Source organism: Antennarius striatus, chromosome 17 (genome assembly GCF_040054535.1).
Source record: "Antennarius striatus isolate MH-2024 chromosome 17, ASM4005453v1, whole genome shotgun sequence".
NCBI lineage: Eukaryota > Metazoa > Chordata > Actinopteri > Lophiiformes > Antennariidae > Antennarius > Antennarius striatus.
This window is the reverse complement of record NC_090792.1, coordinates 9344021-9357116: the sequence shown is the minus strand read 5'-3', so window position 1 is coordinate 9357116 and position 13096 is coordinate 9344021. Positions and strand designations below refer to the sequence as shown.

Genomic DNA, 13096 nt, shown 5'->3' with positions numbered 1-13096 from the left:
CTGACAACACTATTTGTCACACTATAATCTCATGTCCTGTCATACGATGTATGTGACCTTGTTCTTAAGTGCTGGACAAACCTAAACCACATCCTAACCAGATCCAGCAAAGGCTACAACAGAGTTCATTTATGTGATTTGAACTGCTCACCTTCTTTGGTGCACTGTAGCAGGACATCTGCACCCACTTCTTCTTCTTGTTGACGAGTAGCGCCACTATGAGGAAGACGATAATGGCCAGGAGAAGACCTGTGAGGATCCATGCTGCAGACTGGTAGATGAGGGCCACCTCTGTCTGACTGGGGTAGTTCTCACTCAGTCTTGGCTCATCTGTGGAAAAACACACCATATTGACTTTCTGGTTTTACAGAGCTAAAGTGATGTTAGGAATACACACGGAATTAAAAGGAATGTGAGAGTGGAGGCATTTGATGAGTGTGTACCTGTGTAAGCATCGACGGGAGACTCAGTGATGGTGGTGATCCTCACTACGTCCTCCACCGTAACACTGACTACTGTCTTGGCAGCGTTTGTGGACAGCATCACCGGCACAGACGTTGTCATTTCTGTTGAGACAGGAATGAGATCTGTTACTGATATCTCTGGTGTAACCGTGTACTGGTGCATGAACTCCCTGGAGTCTCACTTGATAAGCTTTGTTAATAGGACCTCTCTCTTTAGCATCCTTCATTCCTTTTTACAGGCATTATGTAAAAAGATTTTGTTTAAAACCAGGGCAAATAAGGAAAACACAGGCCTGGTGAAGCGGCTCCGTATCAGACCGGACAATGGAAGTCTATGCTGAGGTTTTCCTCTATAGGAAAAGCTGACATGGGGCTTCGGCTTCCTGTCCCACCACACAGAGCGTGTTGTGAGCCGATTCAGACAGGAGACAGGAAACTCGTGTAAATGTGCGGATGCTCGAGGAATGTTTTTGCGTGTGTGTATGTCACATGGAATGTTGTTGCGAATAGACGTGTTCACCGATGTAGCGCCGGAATGGCTACGTCTAACAAAAAAAAAAACAACAACCCAAAAACACATGCACACACACACATTCTGCCTGGAGACCGCACACTCTTCAGTTGCACAGTTTTTGACATGTAGCATTAGCATGTAGCTGTAAATCACTGGTAACCATAACAGCAGTTGCACCATTTTTTGTAAATGGATGATAGTTTTCCACATTTGGACAGATCTCCTTCTCATTTTGTGGAAGTGTTACATAAACTACACTTTAATATGTAATATAAACCCCATTTAGAGTATGTAAGCGCAAAGCTGAGCATTTTTTATTATATACTCAAAGTCAAAAAGAAACAAATACTCATAAAGGCAGCATTCTCTTGACTGTAACGCTCACCGAGACAGTGTGGGCAGCACTGGCCCTTGCGTAAGACGGGCACCCTGCAGTTGGCGGCTGGACAGCGCTGAGAGAAACACTGAATGGTGCCGTTGTTGCAGGTGCAGCTGGTGCAAGCGTTGGCTTTCCAGGAGTCTCCCGCCAGCAGCACGTCTCCGTCGTTGGTTATGCAGTACTCCTGCTGGCTGTTGTTCACTGGCAAAAAGGGGCTCAGCGTCTCGTCTGTGGTTGCACACAGTTAGAACACAAAGTTAAAAATGAAAATACTCAAAGGTTTAGGTAAGGTGTGTGACTACGTGTACCATGTCACAATTTTACCTCTTTCCTCACTCAGTAATACAAGCTTACTTTTTTTGAGAACAGAAATAGTCAAAGAAAACCCTTCTTTTGTCTGGATGTTTTGTTTGAATGAGTTACATGAAGAGGCCAGCTTCTGCATGAATCCTTCTTGTGTAACATATCCATCTATAATGGTTATCTACCCGCTAGGGTTAGGTAAAAAACAGGACACTTTACTGTATGTTAAGCACAATTACAAGTGACTCCATATGGCAGATGTGAGCTGTGAGGCCTTATCTCTTGGTCTCATTAGACCCTTGCAGGCCTTAGATCTGCTTCTTCCACAAAGACTTAGTTAGTATGAACACTTTGCAGTACTTTGCAGTACACATAGATCAGAGGCCTGTCAGTGAAATGTGTATTATTCCCACATTCCTGGTGACCAGGCCCATACATATATCAAAGGCTGCTCTCTGACAATCTGCTTTTGTGAGGCGAGATGCAGCGATAAGGCATGCTGACATTCTCGAGGAGCAGCTCTCAGGCGCAGTCATGCATCGCTGATTTGTGGGCCTCATGTTGGGGAGTGTTCGAGATGTGACGACTCCAAGTGTGTGAGAAAAGCCTTGACTGCTTGGGTACAGTTTTAAATAAAATATGATTGTAACGTTGCATTGTCCTGAACATAACTTTATTCCCATGATGCCGATTGAGCAAATTCTGTTACATTCTTGTCCTCCCAGCTATAAAAGTTATGATGAATATCCGCTGTGTGCTGCTGGGTGGAGGCAGTCCACATGTGCTGCTGCCGACGGCTGCCTGTCGGTAGGACCACTATGTAAACCCGACTGGTCCTGGTGATTTCTTTATGAGTCTGTGTGTGCGACATAAAACTGCTGTCAAAGTGCAACATGTGTGACCTCTCCAAACCACATGCTGGTAGCACGTCTTAAACAGCTTTAGACTTTCACCCATTACACCCACTTCGGACCGCCCCAGGCTTCCTTTTTCTCTCATCAACACTTACCTGGGCATACATGACAACAGGTGTCCTTGTTCCTGATCGGTATCTGACAGACAGCCGGGGGACACACTTCGGTGTCGCACAGGACGCGTCCTTTCCTGCAGGTGCAACGTGTGCACTCGTCCAGGTTCCAGGTCTCCCCTTCCACGTAAAACTCCCCACCAGGTGCTCTGCACACCACCATGTCCATCCCCTCTAGTTGACCACTGCCTGACTCCTCTATTTGAAGATGATGGGGGAGAAAAAGAAAGAAAGCCTTCATGTTTGTGTTTTGCTGTCAAAGTCTAAATCTGGTCTGGTGTGCCAACAAAAATAACTGCAACGTAACAAAGTGAAACAACAAGAGACTTAACAGAGTCATGCTGGTAGAATAAGGACACATGGGAGGTCCTTTTTCAAAAAAGATTGTGCGAGGTGGAGTCCAAGTTGTGTTTATCTGAACATCTTTTGTCCAGCGGAGCAGCAGACATCTGCATAAAGTTAGTCTGCTGTCCATTGACTGCAGAGTGTGGAGCTTCTGAAGGTTGCAGACATTCTTTCATTCCTAAATATTTGAACAGCCAACTGAGTCACTACTCCATAAATATTCCGCTCGAGTTGGAGAGTAGTGGATAAAATGTGTGGGCGTGGATCCGTGTACCTTCCATTTTTAGAGAAACAAGAGACTATGTGTTTAAGAGTTAAAGTGGCCAGTAAGTTCAAGGCGTGATCCAAACCACAAATGAGCCAATAGAGGACTGTACACTGTGAGTTACAGTGTGTGTGAATTTATACAGACATGTGTCTCAACTGGAAATCATTTCTAAAAGGTAATCATGTGTCACATAGAGGTCTAAAATAAAATGTTTTTTATTTTATGTGAACATATTCTAGAATCTCAACAATTAGCTTCTTGAGCACACTGTCATTTATTACTGGTAGGAATAATTTCTGGATCTGCAAATATAAATTAGAATCATCATATCATAATCGGAATCATTAAAATATCTTTTTTTTACAGTATGGGATGTTTTTCAATATTTTCCCTGTTATGTAAAAACTACTGTACCGGTTCACACAGACTTTGGGAGCTGGTGGGACGGTATGAGTCAGGAACAGACGTGTAGGACTGCCCAGCCTCAGTGGAGACATTCTCATTTTTTTTCAACAAGAAAGTCATGTTTTCACCAGCGCCCATTTGTTTGATTGTTTTTCCGCAGGAATACAAAAAAGCTGCTACACGCATTTTCATGACGCTGGGAGAATGGGTTCTGGGCCAGAATAAAAGTTTTACAACCTATTTGGTAGAAGGGGTGGATCCAACATTTTCTTTAACACCATTCCCAATTTTCTTTAATTGGGAATGGTGTTTTCTGCTGCTTTAACTTAGAAAGGAATAATAATGTCAAGCATATTTGATAATTTAGTGCAATTCCAAATAACAAAATTAATCCACCAGATTTAAACGATTGACTGCTACAAATGCAGTAACTTTATATTATGTGTACAGGGTTTGATGAAAGAATAAGGCTTAACTCAAAGGTGACTGTTGGGTCAAAGCAGAATTATGCACTCTCTACCTAACTTTACACTGTAGTGGTATCATCATTTAAAAACTGGAAATCCTGTTTAAATTGCAACGTACCCTCGCATGTAGGACAACACTGGTCGGGTCGCACAACTGGCTGAGAGCAGCTGGGCACTGGACAGGATATGAGGACACACATCTCCCGTCCGGAGTGGCAGTAACAGTCACGACAGCCGTCGTGCCAGCTGTCACCCTCCTCGTATCGGTGCCCATTGGACGTGAGGCAGTAGGGCATTGGGGCCGGGGCAGTAGTGGTTGGGACGTGGCTACTTTCTGGAGACACAAAAGGAATGGCATTGACTTTACAGCTGTGAAAGAATTCTACAGTCATTGCCCACTTTGCCAAAGACCTGTTTAATCACCGAGTGGAAATTTCATTAAGGACACAAATCTATATAAAATATTTGAACTGCAGTTAAAATGAGGATCTTTGTTGTCTGAGGCCCAATAGTATCTGAGGCTACAGTCAGACCGAGGAGGATCCATTAACTGGGATAATCACCAATTCGGAACGCTTGATCATCCTAAATTGCATGTTTTTGTCTAAAGAGGCGATTCATTATTTCGCCACAACAAATTCCTTTATTCTTCCAGGCAGATGTTCACATCTCTCCAGCCGTAAAAAAGTTTTCCATCTCTAAACATTCTAACAGTCTTCATAGAGAGTGAGACGGTTCACATTCAGGTGACCAGAAGTTTATTTGCAGGTGGTAGATCTGTGTTTGTGTGTGTGTGTGTGTGTGTGTGTGTGTGTGTGTGTGTGTGTGTGTGTGTGTGTGTGTGTGTGTGTGTGTGTGTGTGTGTGTGTGTGTGTGTGTGTGTGTGTGTGTGTGTGTGTGTGTGTGTGTGTGTGTTTGTGGAGCCAAAGAGCTGCACCGATCAGGTCACTGTACAGGAAAAAGAAACGTATATTTGAGGCTGTAGTATTTATAATAAAGACAAATTGACAAAATAAATCAACCCAACTAAATGTGGTTGGGCATGAACGTGGCATTTCCACGTTTCCTTTAACTTTAGGTTTTGGGAATCTAATTAGAGTTGCAGATGCAGCCCCTGGATGAATCTAAATACCAACAGGAACCAAAACAAACACACATAAATCTTTCAACAACAGAGCACTAGAAGGTCACAGGAAACCAGCGCAGCAGCTCGGTGGCAGAAAACCAACGCCGCTCAGAGAGTCCCTCTATCTCTTTCAGCTGTAGTTAACTCTGGACACGCAGCACAGCCCAGTAAAAGCAGAACTGGACCCTCTTAGGTCTGTGCCTTCCTACCAGAATGCTGATTTAGTCTTAAATACCATAGGATATACAATTATAAAACATGAGGTCTCTTGGAGTATTTTTAAAGTCAGAGTTATTCTAGTAAACAAGATCTATTCTTTGAAAGTGGCATAATTTTCCAATAATGCTAAACTTGTGACAAATAAAATGCCAAACAGCTTTAAACAGCTTTGATATGATGCAGCTCCAACATCCCGCTGCTGATTTAATAACGTTTAGACACAGGATCAGCTGGTTCTTGTGATCTTGCTTTCTTTCACTAATGGTACAAATTGGAAAATTGGCACATTTTTAGGAGGCCAAAGCAGGTATGGTTTCTCAGAAGCTATCATTAGGACAATTTAAGTTATTTGTCTAAAAAGATAAAGAAATAATTATAATCAGTAAAGTGAGTATTGAAAACCATCAGCTACACGTCATGAAACACCATGCGATCATATTGTACTGTTGTTCAAATCATGAGTATCGCCGTGTGATTCATATTTTTCCCTGGTGAGGTGATGTTTACAGCGGAGCTAAGTTACCTTTACACCCAACGTTGTTGGAATCAATCCACTGGACTTTAAGAAAGTTTCACCTGCTCAGTTCTCTCAGACATCTTACCTTTACACATGCAGATGGAGCAGCCCTTCCTGTTCTGTCGATAGCCGTCACTGCAGTGCTTATCACAGGTGAAGGGCGGACACTTAACGCAGCGACACATCTCACAGCCATGCTTGTTCCTCCTGTGGGGTAACACACAGACACATAGAGGTTACTGCAGAGAATACTGGGTCGAACACAAGGCCTTTCGCATACAGCAAAAAATACTTAAAATGGATTTTTTTTTAAATCCAGAAAGTATGAAAGACACCCAGCTGTGGTTTGCACATCATACCAACCCAAAGACTCTGGACGGACTGATGTAAAGCCAATTCCGGTGCCTTTAATCCATCCTGTAAGCACCCTATAACTAAACAGTAACAAAATAGAGTCAAGTTGTTGAAACAGAGCAACTTTAACGGGATAACCTCACAAATGGAGGAGATGGGTATGAAGGTCAGAGGCTGTAATGGCTGGAAATGGTCCCATAAAACAGATCCAGCCTAATAAATCATGGACAAGCTGCAGGTGGCTAAAGGACCAACACCAGCCCAAATATCCCTCTCTTTGCTCATTTCACCCTCTTTCAGATAACCTGGCTCTCTCCTGAGGTAAGTGATGCCACTTATACTATGATGCATTAGCCTCATTATTCCTGGATAATTACTCAATTAATCTTCACCTGCCAGGGCAGCACAGATGGAAGGAGCTGTGGAACCCGTGGATGGGTGCTGTGTCCCGTGGAGAGGACGGAGCATGTCGGGCTCAGCAAACAGAGACTCGTATCTGTGCTGAAGCAGCATTAGCTTTGAGATGCCATTGTGTTGGTCTGTCCAGTGCCTCACAGCACAAATACAGAGACAGAGAACGCCGTGACCTTAGAGCAAGGCTTGTTTAAAGACAGGGAATGGAATGCCAAGCAGTGCTTTGGGCTCTAGGTGGATAGTATGGCCGGCAGAGGCACTGGGGGCCCCAACCCTGGGACCGGGATTGCTGGCTCGGCACAATTTCGAGTATACCACCACGGTGATGGCCAAAAGAATGCCATTCATGACCTTTGAGGTCACAGTGATGAGACTCAACTAGGCAGGACAGTAAACACTCCTTCAGTTACCCTGAGAATATCCCTCACAGAGACAAAAGAGAAGTGTCCAGCCAACGGTTACACATAGTCACTTTTACATTCATCCTGCCTTTGAGTGCTCCGTTTTTGGATGTGTACATTAGGTTACATGCAGGATGTCATCAATACAACAGGACAAACAAAGAGGTTCATTGTGCCTTTTGTTTCTTTGTGGTTTTTGCAAACACAGATCCTGTGTTTTGCAAAGATCTCCTCTCCTCTCCTCTCCTCTCCTCTCCTCTCCTCTCCTCTCCTCTCCTCTCCTCTCCTCTCCTCTCCTCTCCTCTCCTCTCCTCTCCTTTCTGCAGAATCCTAACTGTATATGCTTCATGAAGGCTGCTTTTGTCCTGATGTGTTTTTGATTGTTGTTTTGAGACAGGATGATGATTTATGAAATGAGCGGTGCCCGAGGACCAAGCATCCCGGTGGAGAGCATTTCCAGATGTTTGATCTGTTTAAATGGGATTAAGAGGAAGAGGCTTGGGAGGACCTCACAGTGATTTACTCAAACACAAACATGCACACACACATACAGATTTGGAGACCTGAGACTGGCCACCAAGGTAGGCCCTTCCATCTTGGATGCCAAACTACTGTACAGCTCCACAGCAAATCCTTTTTGAAGAGGACCAAACATTCAGCAGCTACAAAGCATTGCTTGAAATTATTAATATCAAGCCACTTATTGAACCATGACATCTGACAGAATTAAAAGTCTTCAGGAATACCTGTAAAGAGCTCCAGATCATCACCTTTCACATAACATCTCTTCAAATATAACAATGGGCCCTCGCGCATTCGCGCATCAACACGCCCGACTTCACCTCATCGCGGTTTTTGGTAGGCAGTCACATGATACCGTACGCGCATTCTATTGGCTGACAGCATCCGGAAGTGCGCTAAGTTCCGTGTGTCTTGGACTTATGTGAGACACAAAAGTGCTTTAAACAGTCAATGAGAGTGTGGGAAAAGGTTATACAGATAGAATGTAGTCTAATATCAGTATGGGGAGGGTTCGTAAACGTTTAAATTACGTCTAAATTAATAAGATAAATACAGTGCCTTGCGAAAGTATTGGCCCCCCAAGAACTTTTTGACATTTTGCTACATTTCAGGCTTCGAACTTAAAGATAACAAACTGAAAATATTTTTCAGGAATCAACAACATGTGAGACACAATCGTGAAGTGGAACCAAATGTATTCAACATTTTATATTGTGTTTCCAAAATAAAAAACTGAAAAGTAGGACATGCAAAAGTATTGGCCCCCTGTTCTCTCAGCTCAGCTAACCGACTCCAGAAGTTCCCTGATGACTTCTGAATGATCCAATGTTGACCTAAATGAATAAAACAGTGACAAACAGAGTGCACCTATGTGTCATTTGGTCTCTGTTTAAATACACCTGCTCTGTGATGGTCTCAGAGGTCTATGAAAGGAACACTGGAGAACAAACAGAACAAAATGTTCAAAGCAAGAATGGGATACAAGAAGATTTCACAATATTTAAACGTCTCTCGGAGCACTGTGTGAGCAGTAATATCAAAATGGAGAGAGCATAAAACCACTGAAAATGTACCAAGACCTGGCCATCTCTCTTAACTTTCAGCGCAAACAAGGAGGAAACTAAGCAGAGAAGCAACCAAGAGGCCCATGATCACACTGGATGACCTGCAGACATACACAGCTGAGATGGGACAATCTGTTCATAAGACAACTATTAGTCGTACTCTGCATAAATCTGGTCTTTATGGAAGAGTGGCAGGAGAAAGCCATTTCTGAAAGAAAACCATAAAAAGGCCCATTTGGAGTTTGCAAGAAGCCGCATGGGAGACACAGATGACATGTGGAACAAGGTGCTCTGGTTAGATGGGACCAAAATTGAACTTTTTGGGCTGAATGCGACATGTTACGTTTGGCTTAAGAGTAACGCTGCACATCACCCTTAAAAACACCATCCCCACCGTCAAACATGGTGGTGGCAGCATCATGCTCTGAGGTTGCTTTTCTTCAGCAGGGACTGGGAAGACCGTTAAGAGTTGATGGGAAGATGGATGGAGACAAATACAGGGTGATTCTGGCAGAAAATCTGTTGGAGTCTGCAAAAGACCGGAGGATGGGGAGGAGGTTCACCTTCCAACAGGACAATAATCCAAAACATAAATTCAAATCTACAATGGCATGGTTTAAAACTATCCATATAAAGGTGTTAGAATGGCCAAGCCAAAGTCCAGACCTCAATCCAATAGAGCATCTTTGGAAAGATCTGAAAATTGCTGTGCACAAACGATCTCCATCTAACCTGAAGGAACTTGAGCTGTTTGGTAAGGAGGAATGGGCAGATATTTTTGTTTAAAGATGTGCAAAACTTATAGAGACATACCCAAAAAGACTTGCGGCTGTGATCGCAGCAGAAGGAGGTTGTACAAAGTATTAACTCAAAGGGGGCCAATACTTTTGCACGTCCTACTTTTCAGTTTTTTATTTGTAAACACAATATAAAATGTTGAATACATTTGGTTCCACTTCACGATTGTGTCTCACATGTTGTTGATTCTTGAAAAATATTTTCATTTTTTTCATCTTTAAGTTTAAAGCCTGAAATGTAGCAAAATGTCAGAAAGTTCTTGGGGGGCCACCTTCGCAAGGCACTGTAGTTCGTCGTACTATCGCAGAATTCGATAATCGCTTGTGGTTCCTGGAACGCATTACCCACGAGGAACGAGGGTGCACTGTATATCCATTACATAAAAGTTTCTTTCCTCTGTGGTCGTATAGTTTTAACGTAAACCTGCATGTCGTTGAAACATGCTGAAAACATGGTGTAGGTGAACAGAGAAAATGAAAAACCCTTAGATTCTCTGGGTGTACTTACACGTATCCATAGGGGCAGGTTTTAGTGCAGGTCAAAGTTCGGCACTTGGGTACGGGGATACTGCACTCACACACCTCACAGCCAAAATCGTCCCTCTCGTATCCCATTGGACATTGAAGGGAACAATATTTTCCCAGGTCGGGACAGGAGTCATCTGAAAGAGTTGAGAGAGAGGTCATCCGATCACGAGCGCCTCAATCCATCACAGATGAAGGCATGAGAAGCTACGGGGCTGCTCGCAGGAACATTCTTGTGACGGAGAATCTTACAAAGACTGCAGCCATGGATACAAATGAGCTGTCAGGAATATGAACATGCCTTTGTAACGGTCTTAAGGAAGTGGTTGTCAGATTTGTTTGACAGCAGCATGAGCAAAAATGTAAATACAAGTGCATATGTCCACTTTGTCAGTGCATAAACCACAAGAAGCTGCACATCAGAAGAAATGCATCACGCTCCTCACCTCTGGAGCTCCAACCCATTAGTTTACACATGAAGTGAGGTAGGTTACTCACTGTTGAGGCACTGGCAGAGCAGACATCCATTTTTGTCTTGTTGGAAGCCATAAGGACATTCATTCCCAGACAAGGAGCAGTTTTCCAGGGGAGGGCATAGCATTGGGCTAACTGTTTCATAAGAAGGCTCTGGAGGAGGACAGGAGACGACGGAGGATAAGAACTCTGCATGAAAGCCGCTGCATTCAAAAGTTACAACAGTTGGAAATAATTTGCTTTATTACAGGTATTGATGACAACAGACAGTGGTTTTTTTATTAATTGTTTTGTGTGTTTGCAGCAGTATACCGGTATGTACTCCGATCCCCTCAGGTGTAATACCTCGTATGTGTATTTGTGCCAGCTGTAATTGCTACCTATTTACACTGCTCTTATTTTGGAGTAAACAGTCATTACAGATAAAATTAGGGTAATTACACCGGGGTGGGTCGCACGGTAAGGGGTATTATACCTGTCTGTCTTACTGCATGGAGCAATCTCCCATTAATAAGCTGATTGGCTCTACATAGCATGTTTCAGACACATGACTTAAAGTGGATGGGTATCAACTGGACCGAAGTCAGACAAGTGCTCAAAACCCTCTTGAATTAGAGCCAACTTTATTACAACAATAAATGAGCATAATTACAACACACACATGCACGCGCGCGCGCACACACACACACACAGAGACCATAATTATTCTTGCTCTCTCCAAGTTCAGTGGGAGGAGCAGTCCAATGAGCTGTAACTAATTACACTCACAAAAAAGGATCCACTTCCATTATGCAGCCCCTTGCTTTAAAAGCATGGCACAGCCTCACACACAGGTGGGTCTCATTTTGGCGGGTAGCAGGAATAAAGGAACACAAAGAACCCTGCAGCTTGAAGAATGCTCCGTGGCCTCCCCTCTAATGAGCCCATGCTGACATGGCCTCTTCAGCAAAGCTGAGAAATGACATTGGAGCCTCCTATATGCACTACGTGGGTTCATGTGTGCCTCATGTAGATATTAATCATACCCTCGTGGTAAATAGTAAAGACAAGCACTCATAGGTTGGAACATAAGTTTGCATACCTTCACAGAAGGGACAGCACTCTCCTGGAATCTTGACGGGGTTTTGGCAGCTCTGTTTGCAGGCCATGGCCGTGCAGTGTGGTTCTCCATCCACGCACTGGCAGAAGGTGCAGTCATCCTCTTTCCACTGCTCCTCGTGGGCTCGTAGCTTGTTGTTGACCCAGCAGCTAGCTTTAGTGCTGTCTATCGACAGTAGCTCCACGTCTGAGACAAAGTCAGAGAAACAAAACATCTAGAATCTGGTTCAACACAAACTCTCATGTACAGTTCGGTTTGGCTACCATAAATGTCGTTTAAATCTAAAACGACAGTCCAATACAGTTAGTCTTCAAGATACGAACATTCAACTTACATACGAACACTTGCGTGTACCGCTATATCCAACTACTGTAGTTCCCCTTTCTGCCACAAATCCCACCAAATAGCACCGCTGGGTTCATGCATCTCCAGCACTCATCTCCCCATCTTGTCTTGGACGGTATAAGCCTGAAGCATCGCAGTGCTTCAGGCTTAATACTGTTCATCATGACTGATAAAGCAAAGGCTAGCGAAGATAGTGGTGACGATCTCTGATAACAACTCTCACCGACAACGATTCCTCCTCCTCCTCTTCCTTCACTACATGCTACATGCTACAGTACGATAAAGTGGAACGTCAACATCAACAGCTGTTGTTGTTGGACGTACTTAAAAAACTGATCAAGAGTTCCTTGAAGTGTTTTACTCTTCTTTTCCTCAAGGATTAAATTATAAGGAGCAAAATCTTACTTAATTCAAAATAACCTGTACCTGTATTTTACGTTATTGTCATTTCTTTTGAATTTAGAGTAGTACTGACATGTAACTAACCTCAAATGGCAATCATAGATCGAAATTTGATATATTTGATATATAAAGACTTACAAACAATTAGCTTACAAACAACCACTTGGAACCAATTGTGTTCATAGGTTGAGGACTAGCTGTATATCTTATAGGACATCCTCTACTGTAAGTGGATTAACAAGAGACAGAATCAGAGCAAAGAGACACAGGATACTCCGTGAGGGATCTAACAAGAGAATCAGCTTGTCACCTAGGGCTACAGACAGGTGATGAATGTTTAACAACATGATACACAGGGATCGAAGTTGAAGTGAGACAGATGTGTTTGGGGGTACCGCTGCATCCTCCCCAGTGACATTCCATCATTGAAATCACAGCAAGGATGAGAACATTCATAACTGCTGGTCCTCAATCTGTCGACTCACCTTTTGGCTGAACGCTTGAAGTTACTCGTGTTAGTTTCACTGTGACCCCTAAAGGTCAATGGCGAGGTCAGCGTTTGATACCATAAATTTCACTCCAAAGCAAAAAAAGCAGTCAGTCATGTTGTGCAATCATTAGTTTAAAGTGGGACCCATGGAGTTTGAGCCAATTTAAAAGCCAAT

At 43.3% G+C, this 13096-nt stretch overlaps 1 protein-coding gene across 1 annotated transcript in view; it reads right to left on the bottom strand.

Annotated features, from left to right (window-relative positions):
* The window catches only part of crim1 (cysteine rich transmembrane BMP regulator 1 (chordin-like)), a 32770-nt gene that overhangs the window by 2333 nt on the left and 17341 nt on the right, over positions 1-13096 (bottom strand). Inside the window, exons 6-14 of the mRNA XM_068339713.1 lie at positions 11667-11870; positions 10610-10738; positions 10095-10248; positions 6120-6241; positions 4291-4506; positions 2670-2885; positions 1364-1585; positions 444-566; positions 152-330 (exon numbers count right to left, since the gene is read on the bottom strand). Of these exons, the coding sequence (XP_068195814.1) occupies positions 152-330; positions 444-566; positions 1364-1585; positions 2670-2885; positions 4291-4506; positions 6120-6241; positions 10095-10248; positions 10610-10738; positions 11667-11870 (1565 nt within the window). The remainder of the gene's footprint in view (positions 1-151; positions 331-443; positions 567-1363; positions 1586-2669; positions 2886-4290; positions 4507-6119; positions 6242-10094; positions 10249-10609; positions 10739-11666; positions 11871-13096) is intronic.